Below are 17092 nucleotides of genomic sequence, written 5' to 3'. Positions count from 1 at the left end.
CTCCTATCTTTCTAGGGCACCTCGGGATCCAACCAACTATAGTGGCTGAGTCACTCTTTTGCATAATAACGTTGGCCCTTAACACATACCAAGTATGACTAACTTCAGTCCAGGTTGCACTCAACTCCACCAAGTGATCGAGATATCAAAAATTGCGCTTCCTAGCTGCCTCCACTCTTGAGTTCACCACTTTAGAGTACTTTGTTTTTTTGAAAGAGTCTGACACATGTTAACTTGAACAATTATGTGATAGATATTGCAATATTTACACACATGCTATCAACATATTCTAATTATTTTGGTAAAACATTGTAAGACATTTGAAAGTTAACTCCCCTCGGTAATACATTAATTCCGAAAAAAGGAAAATCATGTGGTCCAACAGTTTTTTTTAAGAAATTATTCAAATTTCAGAGATATTTTAAAAATAGTACTTTCTCTTTCCTGGAACTTTCTTTTATCACCTTTTCTCTAAACAATAAAACAGAAAAGAAAAAAAAATCAAGGCGTAAGATAAAGTCTCAAGACTAAATGTGGCTAAGTATTGGTAGATTGGTGGAACTAAATTATATTGTATGTTGACAATTTTGGAGTTTCTAATTTTACCATATAAACATACAAATATAAGAGTGGAACTAAAAATATTTTGACAATTCAGTTGAATTAATTAGAAAATTTTGAGATTGGCCCGCTTAACATGAAAGAATAGTGGTACCAGCATAACTGATGATAAGCAAAACTGGTTAGGATTTTGAAGGAAGAAATTCTTAGCAAAAAAAAAAAGGAAAGAAAACACAAAATTAAGTTTATGGAAAAATGATAATTATAGGAGAAAATTCCTGCATACTTGGAAATGGATGAAGGTGATACGAAAATGATCCGGGAAAAAAAAAGGGGAGTTTTCACTTGAAAGTTTTGTAAATGAATTAGAAATCTTAATTTGTTACTGATAGAAGATGTTTAGTGTGGAATTGAAGATTGTCATTTTTAGAGGACAGCTTGATAGTAAATTGCGCCCGCGGAAGGGGCAAGACAGTTGTAAAGAAAAAGAATCATCTCATTTGTTTCGAAAGAGTTTGCAAGCGTAAAAGAAGGAACACAAGGGGGTAGCGATTGATGAACTAACCTTGTGAAGTGGTTGGAGAATTTTTTGTCTAAAGAACAAATTAAGTAATAGAATGAGAATTATGCAAGCAAGGTCACTAATTTGCTAGAGTCCTCACTAGAAATTCTACTTTGATAATAAAAAAATTTTATTGACCATTCTGAAACAAAATACTCATACAGGAGACTTATTTATTGGAAATGATCGTAGTATTGAGGATGGAGATTAACAAAACAACTATCAAGATGTATGTAGGTATGTGTTTAGTCCCACGTCTGCTATGCACTAGATAAATTTTGGATACTTATGCAAAACCAAAAAATTCAAATAACAATTTTTTGGTTAAAAAAACGAGGTTCTGGGTTGTTATAAATGGTATCAAAAACTAGGCTTATAGCCTATATAGACTAGAGGATATTGCTTCACGGGTCCATTAGGACTAACCATTGGTTGATTATGGTGTTTGTAATTAGTTTAATTAAATTTGAATCTTTAGCTTGGTAAGAACATCAAGGCTTAAATTACAAGAGTATGTGAAGGTCTGTGCAGATGTAACTACAAAAAATCTAGTTTTTTCCGACGCTTTTTAGAGCCTCTATCGATGCTTATAAGCATCGGTAATTTTGGCGCTAACGCTTCTAAAAGCGTCGCAAAAGTGTTAAGTAGGTGGGGGTAAAAAAAAAATTTTGCCAACGTTTTTGAAAAGCATCGAGAAAAAACGGAAGTCTGCCGAAGCTTACAGTGTGGATTAGAGATGAATATATTTTTTTTAACAAAATGGATAGGATTAGAGATGAATGCCACAAAAATACAAAAAATAGTAAAAAAATAAAAAAAACATATAAGTGGGCAAACGGCCTACTTCGGACAAGCTTCCGAGCTTCTTTCCGGCAAGGGGTTTGGCGATGGGGACTGCAACGATGCCCTCCGTTGTAGACAAGCTTACGGCGATGGGGAATGCAACGTCCCCCTAGTCCTCTTTGGGCTCGCCATCTCATCAGATTCTTCGATCGCTTTTCGAACCACGAGTGCCGATCTTTCGAATGTGGAACCGAAGAGAACAGAGATCTTGGAATTTCTTTGGGATCAGTTGGGAGGTAGAGCGTCGGCTGAAAAAATTACAGAGCTTTCTGAAAAGAATTCAGACATGCATGACATATAACATTAAAACCAGGACATATAACCCCAAAACCTCTGATACTAGAATCGATCAAACAAATAGAGAAAGATGACTCGAGAATCAAAAACCTAGGTTGGGAAAACATAGACACCAACACGAGAAGGGGATCCTGAGTGCAAGACAAATCTGGTAAAATTTTTGCCTGGACAAATCCAGAGCTTGGAGATGGCGGTATCTAGGGATTTTCTCTCCAAGATGGAGAGAAGAAGGGAGAGAGGGGTTGGGGAGCTTCCGGCTAGGGTTTCCAGGGTTCTAGGGTCGCGGCGTTTTATAAGAGGGGCGACTGGGATGGTGTCTGACGACACTTATAAGCGTTATCGGACACCACGGGCTTCACCCATCGTCTGGGCCTGGGTTGGCGTTCGACGACACTTTTAAGCATTATCTAGCCAGAGTTTTAAGAAAAAAATTAGTGTTAAGTGGGATGTTTAGCGAGTAGGATTCCGCCGATGTTTCTCTTTAGCGTTCGATTATGCTTAGAAGCATTGTCTTACAATTTACTTTTCACGATGCTATCTAAGGTCGTCTTAGTTTCATCTCCATCAACGCTACTAACAAGCGTCGACAAATTTTTACGCGCTCACAAAATTGCCGACGCTATTCTTGCGTCGGCAGAAAAGAGTCGGAAAAACTAATTTTTGCTGTAGCGGGCCTCTTTTGCAACTTCCCTCAGTACTTTAAACCCCCCTTGCCTCTCGGTCTTCCCCCCGACCCTCTCGGTATTGCTCGGATATGTGCATGCATCGTCCCTCGTTGCCTTCGGTTATCCTCCCCAAGGTGGGCTTTGCGCCGACGCCCCGACGGGGTGGTAGGGGGGTTGCAGCCGCGGCCGCCTCGTTTCGCCATTCGCGCGTGCGCCGCCGGATCCGAGTGGAGGGCCATCCAATATTACAGTGCAGAAAGTCAGAAAGGAAGGGCCATCCAATATTATAGTACAGAGTAGTTTTTGGAGACGTAGTGCATGAACTCATGCTATATGCATTGAGTAGATTTTAGATATTTATACGCTGTCAAAGAAACCGAATAACACCTCCTTGGCTAGTTTTTCTAAGTGAAGTCCTTGATCATTATAGAAATGCATGATGAAAATTTTCTTTTCTTTATTAGATAAAATTATGTCATCCATCCAATCCTTTAAGCTAATTGGAATTATTTGGCTATTTAAGAAACATGGTGGTGTTTCTGCCAGGAAAAAAAACCTTTTAGTATGAAAAGAAATTTTAGTGATAAACGACTAAGAGGGCTGGATCGTTGGCTGCTTGGTGATCTCAATTGATGGCAACTAAGAGGTTGCTTTCTTTAGTGCAGGTGTCGGTGGAGACGGGAGAAAGTGGTATGCAACCAAAAAAAAAAAAAAAAATCTGTTCAGACCTTTCTTTAAGTTCCTGAAGGATTGTGACCGAACATCTAAAGCAGGCTACTTTATTTGCAAAACAATGTTGCCTTAAAAGTTGAACATCTCCATTTGGCCGTCTTCCCTCGTAGCACATTTTGAAAAGAAGAGGCTGAAAGTACGAGTCATGTTGCTCTATATTTTCATGTAGGGCCAGGAGGAAACGAAATTTTAACAATACTTCAAATTCATCCAAAGAAATGTTTGAAAATTGGTAGCCTTGTTGTGGCTATATGAGAAGTAACTTTGACACCACATATTTTTTTTTCAGGCATACTGAGATCCAATCAAACCATAACTAATTGTGCTAATTATTTGAAAATTTGATTGACTATTGATTTCGCAAGACATGTGCCGTCATCTAGTTGACAAGTTAAGCTGGGGATTTTAGAAGGCATTGATAAATTTCAAAACCGGTAATATATGGAAATCGGGCTAACATGGAAGCTCTCGGATTCATTTGTATTTTATTTTTTCTTATTTTTCTGAAATTTTCTCCAGCTAACTCTATCTCGACCAGAAATAGTAGGTGGTCGGTTGGAGAGGTCCCCGAAGGCCGGCCGGTCCGTACAGAAATAGGCGGCATCCTGCCTAACCGGCGGTTCACCGTGGCCCCTCGCACTTGGTTCGATGACAGCAACGTGCCGAGAGCCGACGTCCTTAGCGCGGCAGGAAGCGTAGATTTGGGAAAATCTAGGGGACCCTTTCAGCCATATGATCGTACGGCTGGCAGGGATCAACAGTGAAAAGGTTGGGGGAAATCGTAGGGTTGGGCGAGGAGTACGAGGGTGAGGTCAGGCGGGGCCCGATTCCCCTGACTCGGTGTCGACTCGGTCACCGACAAAGAGATCTATTTTGACATCTTCTCCCCCTTTGGAACGCGGACGCCCGCTTGTACTCGCCAGCAACGCGGAGCACCAACTTCCCCCACCAACAAAAGTGCCCTCCCTGGGCCGTGGAGGGCTATGCCCTGAAGGTAATGCCTTGTTTCTCAAAAAGGAAGTTTGGAACCCAACGGTTGCCAAAAAAAAAAAAAATTTTTTGTTGATAAATTAAATTTGTTAAATTAGTTTGAAATAAATATATTTATAAAAATCAGAAAATAAAATAATTAACAACTTAAAAAAACCATCTATACTGTAAGTCAACTATGATTGACTATATACGTCTCCAAGCTATAAAAAAAAAAGCCTATAAAGTTGTCCTCATTTTTGTAAAATTTTTAAAAATATAAAATAAATAATAAAAACCATCACGACATACTTAGTAGATATGAGTGCTCCACAATTAGAGCATCTAAATGTAATGATTTGTACCATTGTTGGATCTTATCAAAAAGAAATTGCAAAAAGAAAAAGAAATACTCGATTCCCCATTCAAATGTCGTCGGCATTTGGTGATTGGTTGATGCACACTTGCTCTCATCTACTATATCGAAATTTAGCTGCTGCGTGCCATCCAATAATTAGAAATGCGACTCATTTGCCTTTGTATATTGTAGCAATCCAAATTGTCATATAAAACATTAAATCGAGCAGAAATCTAACGTTACCTACTTATATCAGCACAAAAATTTCAGATAGCCATCTAAATGGCAAAATAGAATTGATACTTGTCTTACCCAAAAAAATTGATTCCCTTTATAATACAAACACAATTCTACCATAGCTCCTTGACATGCGGAGAAAAGAGAGCTGGTACTTTACCCCATATCATATATTGCAATTATAAGTCATAGTGCAACTTAAATTGCACCAACCCTTTTAGGGTTCCGATTGTATCTCTCGCACTAAAGCACTCACACTGATCTCAAAGCACTCCGAACTTCGTCTTCTATTAGATTGCATGGATCTTGAAGCGATAATTGTGTAATCCAAGAAAAGGAAGGTGAATCCTTCTTTCACATGAAAAGTACAAGCCCAGCCTACCTTTTTGGACTATGACAGTTGTGACGATGAAATACTTGACACCAACGTTGGCCCTCTAAAGTTATCCTACAACAAATATTCCATACTTGAGATGACACACACATATAGAGAAAGAGTGATAAGTTCTTTTTTTAAATGTGTTTGATACGATCGGAAGGATTTTGCAAAAAGGATATATTTACTTTGTTAATTATTGATTCAACATCGTTTCTCTATTTTTACATGTTCGGTACAACTTTTTGAGTCTGGGCAAAATCGTGCCTGCCAAATTTCATGCTAATTCACCAACCCACAAAGTCAGTCTAGGATATACGGTTCTAAATGAAATAAGCACAAAAGTAGGAATAATTAATTAAAAAAAGTCAGTATAATAGGACACTCGCATCGATTATGTGCCTGTCTGTTATCTTTATACTCTCCTCGTTTATTGTGCTCGAACAAATAGTACGCATAAAAATAAAAAGAAAGGGTGCATTTTGCTACTAGATTAAGAGTTTTGCATTACTGATAATCCTCTTTTTTTGGAGCAACTCTCTCAGTGGCACCAAGATGAGGAAAAAATAAAAATAAAAAAATCTAAATCTAGCGCAAAAGAAAATTGCTTAAATATTTTTGACAATAAAAAACTTTAAAAAAAAAATCCTACATTTCACTTGGAATGCAAACACCAGGACGATTTGTTAATTATAGGTATTCCCCACTTGATTTATTGGTAGCAGTTCCACACTTAAGAGCCTGTACTTCTAGATAAATGGATGATTCAAAGAGGACCATAAATGCAACGCATTCTACGCTAACATGTACAAATGTTGAAACTCTAGAGTCGTTGTACAAGCCTACCTTGATAGCGTAGGTACAAGCCCACCACCCACCCATAAAAAGCCACGGCATCAACTGCTCTTCTTGCCAGAATTGCCAAACATAGGATTAGTCCTTACGCCTTGTCATCTGCACGTGATTGGTACGTTACGCTGATTTCTTGCGTCGCCATAATCATAATTAATGATCCTCGGCACCAGGAATCCGATGCCGTTGTCTTTTGGATCACCCGTACATAGAGCTATGATGTCGAACTCAGGACTCCAAGACACACGGGATCCTTGATGGCCTTTTTTTTGTAAATTTCGTTTTAAAATTAACAAAACGATTTAAAAGAAGACATGGTATCCAAGATACACAGAAGCCATGACGGCTTTTTTATTATTATTATTATTATTAAATTTCATCAACCAAATAGTGGCTGGCTAGCCAACTCAACAGCATTAGGCCTCCCTTTATTTATTAATTTTTATTTTTAAAATAAAATAAAAATATACTTAATGATATTATTATTATTATTATAAAAACTATTATCTGTAATTTAGATAATAATAATAATAATACTACATTATTTTATTTTAATATTTTAAAAATAACTTTTTTTATTCACCACCAGCAACTATCTTTTCCACCATCGCCAAAATTATTGCCAGTAGCATTGCTAGACTACCTCACACTATTGGTGCTCTACCATCACCACCATCGTCATGCCACTGTCTCCCATACTCTTATTACTGTTGTCGCCATCTCTACCATACCACCGCCAATACTATTGTTGCCTCTACTGCTTTTGCTGCTACTATCATTTTCTCCATCGCAATCGATACGTCTATTTTCAAAAATAATAAATCATACCAAAAATATTTATTCTTGAAGTCCAAAAAATAGAAACATTTTTTTTTCTTTCTAAAAAATAGAAAAAAATGAAGGTAATACCACACAGCACCTTAGTTAATCAAATCAGATCAGCTGGCAAACACATTGGTAACATAGCTCATCCAATATAGGGTAGACTTTTAATAGCATATAATATAGACAACCACCATACGTCAACTCAAATGGCAAACACATGGTAACATAGCTCATCCAATATAGGGTAGCCTTTTAATAGCATATAGTATAGACAACCACCACAGGTCAACTCAAATGATTTAGATGGATAAGCTAAATTCTTAATTTCAAATATAACCTTCCCTTGGCAGAACAATCTTAGAACTAAAATTCAAAGCACAAAGAAAAATACCATCCAAAAAAAATAAATGCACCAAGACAATAAGAGAATAAAATACTGAAACTCGTGTCTAACCTTGAAATTTGCAGATACAAGAGCCAACTATCAGTGGCATTGCATCCGAGCAAATACTTCACATTCAAAAAATAAGAAAAAAAAAATTAAGAACTCACTAGCCTATCTTTACAAAAAAAAATGGCTGATCAATCTTTGATAAATTGTTGTTGGCACACAAGAACAGCCATGGAGAATAAGAGTGACCAGAACTTCTGTTCCCATAAGACTCTGAAATTAACCATTCCGTAACCGACAAGCTTTCACATTTATTTCGAACCAGCGGACTTCATAGATGCAGCCTACTCGCAATGATATATGGCATCGGAGCCACTGCCTTTTCTATGATGAATTTCAACACCTCCTCCTCAGGAATGGTGGGTAAACTAGCGATAGAACAATAATCTTGTGAAATATGTCTTGCTTTGACCAAAACTTGATTAAGTGTAAGGCAACGCCTAAGATCATAACGTGGATTCTTTATTATCAGGACGCCAAAAATCCTTTTTACCAACAAGAAACTGCTGCTTGTAGAGGGTGGTCTCATAATGGAGTGATTGTAAAATGGGATGCATCTTCCTTATCATTTCTGTGGTGTCTTGGATCACAACCCATTTACCTGGTCTCAGTATTCGGTCCATTTCTGCCACCACTTCTATGATGTTACACCTGGAGGGAAGGGGGAGAAACATCTCACAGTGCAGAACTTCTAAGAATGAGCACAAAGTAGAAGATTCAGAATAAAAGCAATTTTACCTTTGTGTAAGATTCCCGAAAAGAAAACTGGAATGGAGTAGATCATACGTTCGAGGATATGTATTAAAAGCTTCACACCAGTCATGATATATGCCAATGAGCCCTCTATTAAAGATAATGGGTAAAGTATCAGGTCCATGGACAGGTACTACATTCATAACCCAGAGAGGCTGATTGATAAGTGCTGCTGCAAACCTGGTTAGATGATTAAAACCAATATCAAAATTCCAACAGTAATGAAGTGGTTGGTTGATGAGAATCAAACTCAAATACAGCTCAATCTGCATATCATGTTCTGTAACCAAAGTGACTGATCACACACACGAGTGTTCATAATCCTAAATTTTTAAGTTAATAAACAAACTTAATGAAATAATATCAACTTAAACATCAAAAATCACAATAAAAAATTTGGAGCTAGTAATGGGGGGAACATGTGCTTAAAAAGTGAACACGATACAAGTTATTCTAGGCAACTGACGTGAAAGCAATAGTATTATAAGCAGACTATATTTATTAGAATATGTATTCTCCCGCGTTTTCTTCCAAGGTAGTATCTCAATAAAATCGGATTCCCAACAATCAGAAAATATGCAAAAAGGTTTGACATAGATGCATAATGCATGTACTTGAAAATGATTGGTGATGTTTTCTCATTGCATTGTGTTTCCTTTGGTTAAATAATGCAAAGTTTCACATCATTCCCATTCCCATATTATGAAAATTAGTTGAGACCAATGCATTCTTAGGTTTCACAGATCAATTCCTCCAGTCATTTGAGCAACTGGCAACATGCAATCTAGACAACCTTTATGCTTGGTTAACACAGATACGAGTACATTAAGTTATCAGGAATTTGGTCTCTGCCATTTCCATTTAAACTCGAGGTTGATCTTCTACCTAGAGTTTCAAACAGGCGCTAAAATCATGAAACAGGTAAGACTTCATAAAACAAATACACAAGCTGCTTAACAAAAAAAATGTTGGGAAGTGATGAGAGATTCAAAAGGGTAATGATGGCTGATAAAGAGCTATTAATTTAATGGGTTCCGTAACTTCTTTCATTGAATAATTAGAGTTCTCTCCAAGTCAGTAAATGTAATGGTGGCAGATGAAATGGCACCAGTCTCCATAAGTTTCATTCACTAACAAAATGAATAATGACATGATCATGACATGTATTAGGCAAGATACAATTGTTTAGACAACTTGTCTATGAACTACCAGTACTAAATGAAATCCTAGAGTGCAAAATCATCATCACAATGTTCTTCATAAAGTTCTGTTGGATTCTCAAATGAACTAGAATTGAAGGCAGGAGTAATTAATTGAAGGTGAATTTCAGTACAATAACTATACTAGAGAGAAGGCAAACCCTTGAATTAAAAAAAATAGAACTGGTGCTTTAAAAAGTACAGGATCCATGGTCAAAAAGTCTCCATGGAGTTGGTGTTAAAAGCTGCAGAATAGAAGATCCTGAACCAGGTATAAGGACCCAGTTTGATTTTGTAGAGGGCATGATAACGATCGAAAGGATGTTGAAGACCTGTGTAGGCTTGCATACTGATCTCCTGAAAGGTCCTGTTGAACAACACTCTGTAATCATCAATTGGGGGCAGTCATAAACAATTAATTGTTTCACCATAGTCAAGGCCATGATCTAAAGTGCACAGCAACTATGCAAACCTTGTAACATTCAATGAAGCCATAAGGCTCACCTAGACTTTAACTATGGACAAGTGCATCTTTTCCATATTATTAGAGGGAAAAAAAGTAGGGGAAAGAAAATTTTAACAAGGAATTTGACATCAGTAGTGCTAAAGATCTATTATCATGAAAATATACTCTTGGAAAAAATTTATAAGATATATTATTACACTCAAACAATAAAAGTGACCCTGAATTTAGACACAAGTCTTTCTATTATAGAAGTCCACAACATGAACTTAAAATAGATATATTGTCTAAACAAAAGTGCCTTACCCTCCAAAACCAGCATTCATATCCATTACGTTACGAATACTAGACCAGCTGATCCCAAGATCATGCGAGTATGCTTCTGATACAAGTGTTTCCCAGTGCTTCATGTCATCATCATATTTTTCTTCAGCATATATCCTATTCAGTTCCTGAGGCACACTTGATATTCCAGTTCTAAGTCTCTCAGGCCAGGCAATAGGCCACTTGTATTCTTTGCCAGACCTATTTGGGAGTGGCGGAAGACAACTGTCAAGGGGAGCATACCTGCAACAGAAACAATTTGAATAATATGCCTATGAGAAATAACTAATTTTGGAATATTTGTAATGATATGAAATTAGAACTGATGGTTAATACCATGAAATGTTAGGTCCATCCTTCTGAACACACAAAGGTGGATTGTTTACTTTTCTCTGCTCATAGCAGAAATTTGAAACAGGCTTCTGATATATTACAACTCCAATTCCAGTAGCATCTATAGATTTCACCACCATCTTCCAGCAAATGGAGTCTGTCAAAAGTACCATAGCTGCAGAAAGAATCAAAATACAAAAAATCCAGTGAGATGGAAATGACTGTCAAGATACCGCTTTTAGTCAAATTCCTACTATTCATTCAAAGTGAATGCAGCACAAGAGAAGATATTTCAGTTCATAAGTAATAAAAATGTCATACACCTAAACTTATGCTGATAAATATATAAAATATATAGAAGGAAGCATGAAAAATGGAAAATATTTAGTGCTTTCTGTTTTTTGTTTTTGTACACGAAAAATGACATACATAAATCAATAGGAAATACATTTTATCTAAAATCCAAATAATTAGTACAACTATTTATGAAGATTAAAGGGAGATAATGAAATGAAAAGTATATTACCATGCAGAATTTTTTAAAGAAAAAGAAAAAAAAAACTATTCCCTTTGATGGAAAGGCCAAGCTAGCAATGTTTGACACAAGATCATCACCACAGAAGTGCAAAGTCTGCAGATAAATGTCTAAAGTACCACTTCATTAAACAACCAGAAGAAAGGATAACATGTTCAGATATGCCAAAGAATACACATATATGCATGCTTCACGGACACAAAACTCGCATGCACATGGGCGCATGCACGCATAGAGAGAGAGAGAGAGAGAGAGATGCTATGTTCACCCCAAAATGCACCCCAAAAGGGCACAAAGCCAGCTTTTGGTACAAATATACACGGGGTTAGGGTGTTAGTTCGAAGCCAAAGCACCAATGTTGCCATGGTGGTTCCCTGAAAAAAAAGCCATTTTGAAAGCCTTTGCCAACAAAATGAGCCATCCATGGACTTCTAATTTAATAGGCAGACCATAAGTAAAGGCAAGTTAACTATTTTGCCCTAAACATGGTAAGATTTATGGCCCGATATTAGCTGCCAATGACGACCACCTTTTCCACCATTCCTATCAGATTTCTACTCTAAAAACATCTAGCAGCTTCAGACATAACAAGATAGTTAGGCTGAAATTATCAACGAGATGTTCATATTATGAATTTCGACAAACTTAACCTCACCATTCCAGACGGTTTGATCTCTTGTATTATCCCGATAAACTGGTGTTGCAGACCATACAAAAAACCCTCCAGGTCTGAGAATCCTATTAAGCTCCAACAAAGGCTTTCCACCTACAATTGATGAAGGGAACATAAAGAACAATAATTGTGCTACAGTTGGCTAGATAAAGAGGAATGCATGAAAAGTAACCAAAAAAATCACAATTTGGCAATCTAACATACCATTTGCATCCCAGTGGACCCTGCACCTTGCACAGTGAATTAAATCAAATACATTATCAGGAAAAGTAAGCCTTTGGGTTCCAATTACAGAAAGGAAAGCTGGAATTCCACGCTCCAAGGCAAACTGTATTTGAGCTTCATGCTCATCCTTCGGGGCAAACGACATGGTAATGACATTTTTGTCCAGCAAGTATCCACCAAAGCTAGCAACACCACAACCAACATCCAGGATAACTCTTGTGCGCCTCCCCCATTCAATAATTGGCAGAATCTGGTTCCAAAACAGAAACAGGCCTAGTTGAGATAGACACTAATGCTGAATATGAAACTGACAGTATTGAATGATCCAGTTATTTAAACCACCAAAGACATACCAAAAGTTCCAGAAAGTTCCATATCCTTCTAAAGAATCCTCGTATACTTGCTATTAATAAACATTAATTGACACTCTCTTGGCAGGTACTTTGACGCAATAACAACAAGAAGGAAAGAAAAATACGATGAGAAGGATTTACTTTTTTTCATTAGGGCCTGTTTGGATGCTGGTAGATCTTATCAGACTGATGAGATCCTCCCAGCAGGGTATTTAGTATTAAAACTACAGCGTTAGGATGGATGTGGCAGTGGGTCAAAGAGACTGTGGAAGGCGTGGCAATAACTAATCCTTAATCTACATTGATAAGATAAAATCACCTCAATTAAGAGATTAATTATCTCTAAAAATTTAGCTTAGCAGTCCCTGATGCTATTAGATCTCTTTGAAACACCCCACTGTCACCGTACTTCTAAACTAAAGTCTCGGGCCAAAAGATCTTATCAGAGAGAGACAATCTTCAAGGTGTCCAAACAGGCCCTAAGAAACTTCTATCTAGCAATATAATTGATTTAAACCTATCTTACATTGGCTTGAGTGTAGGTATCAAATATCATGGTGTATCTAGGAGATTACAGTCGTCTGGTTCTCAAATCTTGAAATAAAAGGATTTGGCTAGAAAGTTATTAATGTTAGAGTATATATGTATGCATGTGCTGTTTGATATCCTTCTGGTGGTTTTCTCACCATGGTGGGGACAACATCCTCTTTTGCGTATGAGAGCTCTTCTCTTCTATGAAATCTATCATCGTATTAAAGCAAAGTTGCAAGAGTCATAGGTTTATAACCCTCTTCAAGTCAATTATTCATCTAGCTGACACATTTGTCATCTTAAAGTTGTTTCTTGTCTTGATCCATTCCCAGTTGTCACCTAGAGCCATTTTGTCTTGACATATTCCAGATTATCATCTTAGGTTGTTCCTTTCTTAGCTCCTTTATTCCTTCATGTGGTTAGCTCAGGTGAGACAAGACACAGGATGATAAGGATTAATAAGCATTATTGGCCCATTTCCTACTCATTTCTTAATTTGACTTATTTTCTGTAACATATTGTGAAACTAAATAAACAGATAAGGCTTGTCCATTGGTAATTAACATGGATACAAATTCACATAACTTCATGAATCAAGAAAAAACTAGGTGAAGATTAAATAAAGTAAAACAGCAGAAGCTAGCTAGGCACTGTCCATATATAGGTACCGTCGATATGCAAACAAAAGCAGTAGCTAAACCAGGAGACATGTATGCCAGAGTTTTCTTAAGTTAAGGATGTTCGTATCAAGAAAAAAAAAATAGATTACATGTCAACTAACAAGCCTAAGGATTTAATCAGGCAACCAAGCAGTAAGTGGTAAGAGACTGAGGATATCCAGAGATTATGTGCTTGATATGGAATGCTTTCCCTTTGATATTAAAAATATAACATTGATAATATAGAGTTTAGACATACCTGCTCGATGAAGTGAATGTAGCTTGTTACTCCCTGTTTAAATTGAGTTCCGCCTCCAGGGAAAACAAGATAGTCACCAGATCTTTGCACCCAATGTTGGTCCTTCTTATACTCAACCAATTTAGGGTGAGGGACATTGTTATACCAGATCTGTAAATGAAACAAGAAATCAGCTCAACCTAATTTTCTTGATCCATGTTGATCATCTATTTTTAAATTCATAAATCCAACTATGATTGGAAAAGTTTCGAACTAATACTTTTGACCATATAAATAAAGAACGAACATGTTTTACAAGGAATAAAAATTCTACCATCTGATTCAAAGCTAACAGGCATGGACTTTAGTTACCGGTATCAAAGATAGCTCTCTTAAAATTGAGCATTTTCAGAAACTTGAGAAACAAGAAAATATGCACTTCAATTGAGCATAATCAGCTACCAAGTTTTGCTTACAGCTCACTGACACCCTTTGATAAAATTTTTGGACTATATGATGTTGCTAGATGGAATTAGAAAAGAGTGCATATTAGCATGCAATGGAAGTCTAGATGATGAAGATTTACAAAGTTATCAAACCAAAACCAAGAACATCTAGTGCGATTTTTATGGGATTGAAACATGAATGTAGCAATAAGAATTTTTTTATAGAAAAAAGAAAACATTGTCCAAATTGGAATGTTACATGTGAATCTTTTGGATGTCTGGCTCGGCAAACTTGGATGAGATTCCAAGAGTAGTATATACTTGCACCCACCTAATTTCAGTCTCTTTTGAGTTCCGACCAAAACATATAAGAATTTTCACTAAAATGTACTTGTATAAATGTTTTGATTGCGAGTGGATAGCCCCACTTAGATTCTTTCCAAAATATCATATCATTTAGTATTATGCAGATTTTCTTGTTCGAAGAATAGGTATGCCTTTTTTTACATCATTATTACTCAAGGAAACACTGACCACCTTAAATTACAGTATTAATGTAACTATACCATCAAACACATGGCACACTTTATACTAAAATTGACAAAAAAATAATAATATTGTTTTATTAACTTTTCATATATGTCATGTTACTAATGGTTAGAATTATTTTTCTCTCATCTTATTCACTGAAAATGCTCATTAATTTGAAGATGGTAAAGAAATTTTGGGGGGGGGGGGGAATCAGCACATGGCTGGGAGCACGAGAAATCTGAAACAAAAATCATAGGCCATTTTTCGAAATTGCAGATAATACAGTCCTAGTTCCTTTGTGGTATATTACCCTCTAATTGAAGTATAACGAGAGTAGTAACTACCACTGGACAGAATGATTCTAAGCCCGTCCCTGTAGTCCAAATTTTTAGCAGTGAAGACAAATCATGGGTATAAGATCATAATAGCAGAGATTGGTATATGAAGGTAGGTACAATGCAAATTAACCTACAGTTTCAACATCATCACAGAGTCAGAGTTAAAAGTGGAAAAAATTAGAAACAAATCAGAATCAAAATTCAAAAATTATTTACAGAGCATAGATCACATTTATTGAAAAAAGTATAGTAAATTCAAGAACTTCTTAACGGACCAAAATACATTTTGACAGAGGAAAGAAAGCAAATCACAAGAAAAAAAAAAGGAGAATAAAGAAACCTAATCAGACAAGGAAATCGCAAAACAAAACAAGATCTTTAGCAAGAGACCATCATTGGCATCATGTTTCAATAATTCTTAAACTTCTAACTCAGGTCATATCAAACACATCAAGAATAAAGAATCCAGAAGACAAAGAATCTCAGGGACGAAACAAAAAAGGCAGGCTTACCAAAGTAACAATCTCACCATATCTCTGCTCTTGGGCCACGGCAACGGCACCTTGTAACCCGGGGGCAGGGGGACGAGGCATCTTGGGCTCGGCTTGGGGCAATGCCGCTCCCGGTGCTCCATGTGCCGCCTTGACTTGAGCTCCTTGATCGCCCTGATGTTATCAAGGCAAGGCATGAAATCCACCACATTGAACCCCTTCCCTCCTCGACAGATCTCCCATCGGAACTCAAACACCTCGTCGCTTCCATTGTCCTCGACGGATTCGATAGGATTAGGATTTGGATCGGGGAGGGGATCGGGGCTTGGGATGGGAGAGAAGTGGGGAGGAGGAGGTGGGAGGGGGCGAGAGGAGGCTTGGAGATCTTTAAGGGAGGGGAAGTAGGAGGAGAAGAGGCGGCTGGTGGGGTTGGAGAAGAGGAAGAGGAGAAGGATGGAGAGGAGAAAGACGGCGAGGGTCAGGAGGAAAGGGTATTTCCTCTCGGTCAGTAGGTTTCGCATCGACGGCATTTTCTGTTCTTTCTGTTGGAGAAGATGGCGATGGAGGTGGCTTGAGGGCAACTTAAGTGATACACGTGTCGAGAGTTTTTTTTTTTTTTTTTGCTAGAAAAAGGGAGCAGGGGGGAGGAAGGGACAAGCCCAACCCCGCGTAGCAACCCCCACTGGGCCCCCTACCCCGCCAGGAGAATGTTCAATGCGGCAAACCGGGTCGTGTGTTGGGCACGCCGACCTATTTTATTTATACCCTCCCCACCAGTGAGCCGGCACGGTTACCCGATCCGACCCTCCGTGTGAGTACGTCACACCTGGCACCACCCAGGCTATCAGCCGACCAGTAGCACTTCCAGACCCCGTATCCAGGCGTGGAGCATTCGGTCCCCAAATTTAATCGACGCCCGCGCGTTTCGAACCTGGAACCACTTAGTTAGAAGTAAACGCCCCGTTCCAACTGAGCTACCACCTTGGTGGTTCGTGTCGAGAGTTTAACGGTTAAAAAGATGAGGGGATCGGGGATACGATGGAGGAAATACTATCGTAGGGGGGCTTGCACGAATCGCGAGGCGTGCACACGGTTGGCGTGGGGGAGCGCACGGTATGCTAGAAATCTATCCAAGTCCAACACGATCTCAAGGTGCGCTGATGCGGTGCTTTTGTGATTGATCCCCTCTCTTTTTTATTTTTATTTTTTTTACATAAATACCTTTATAAAAATTTAAATTTACATACATTCCTTTTTTAAATTTCATATTTA

General features: G+C 37.8%; 1 protein-coding gene across 4 annotated transcripts; it reads right to left on the bottom strand.

The window, feature by feature from the left end:
* Positions 1-7698: 7698 nt before the first annotated feature.
* Positions 7699-16405, bottom strand: LOC103697589 (S-adenosyl-L-methionine-dependent methyltransferases superfamily protein). 4 transcript variants are annotated; one of them, XM_039124950.2, is made up of 8 exons: positions 15859-16391; positions 14036-14185; positions 12213-12483; positions 11991-12101; positions 10804-10975; positions 10450-10710; positions 8467-8661; positions 7699-8379 (listed from the first exon to the last, which is right to left on the bottom strand). In XM_039124950.2, exons 1-8 carry the CDS (start codon positions 16348-16350, stop codon positions 8175-8177), a joined length of 1857 nt encoding a protein of 618 aa, XP_038980878.1. In that variant the 5' UTR covers positions 16351-16391; the 3' UTR covers positions 7699-8174. The 4 variants fall into 4 exon arrangements, with proteins under 4 accessions (XP_038980878.1, XP_008777700.1, XP_088559604.1 ...); XM_008779478.5 differs by having other exon boundaries at positions 15842-16376; XM_088703478.2 differs by lacking the exon at positions 7699-8379 and having other exon boundaries at positions 8463-8661; positions 15859-16399.
* Between the last annotated feature and the right edge of the window lie 687 nt (positions 16406-17092).

The sequence above is a fragment of the Phoenix dactylifera genome, chromosome 8 (genome assembly GCF_051530095.1).
Source record: "Phoenix dactylifera cultivar Ajwa chromosome 8, Ajwa_hap1_PhDact_Kaust_v1.1, whole genome shotgun sequence".
NCBI classification, from domain to species: Eukaryota; Viridiplantae; Streptophyta; class Magnoliopsida; order Arecales; family Arecaceae; genus Phoenix; species Phoenix dactylifera.
The sequence above is the reverse complement of the archived record's forward strand: the minus strand, read 5'-3'. Positions and strand labels throughout refer to the sequence as shown.

What these genes read in the sequence shown, in the direction of transcription:
- LOC103697589 (XM_039124950.2), bottom strand. Translation starts at nt 16,350, where the DNA reads ATGCCGTCGATGCGAAACCTACTGACCGAGAGGAAATACCCTTTCCTC. An exon ending in GATGGACCTAACATTTCATG is followed by an intron (nt 10,711 to 10,803) that starts GTATTAACCATC and finishes TTTCTGTTGCAG; the next exon opens with GTATGCTCCCCTTGACAGTT. An exon ending in ATGAATGCTGGTTTTGGAGG is followed by an intron (nt 8,662 to 10,449) that starts GTAAGGCACTTT and finishes TCATCTAACCAG; the next exon opens with GTTTGCAGCAGCACTTATCA.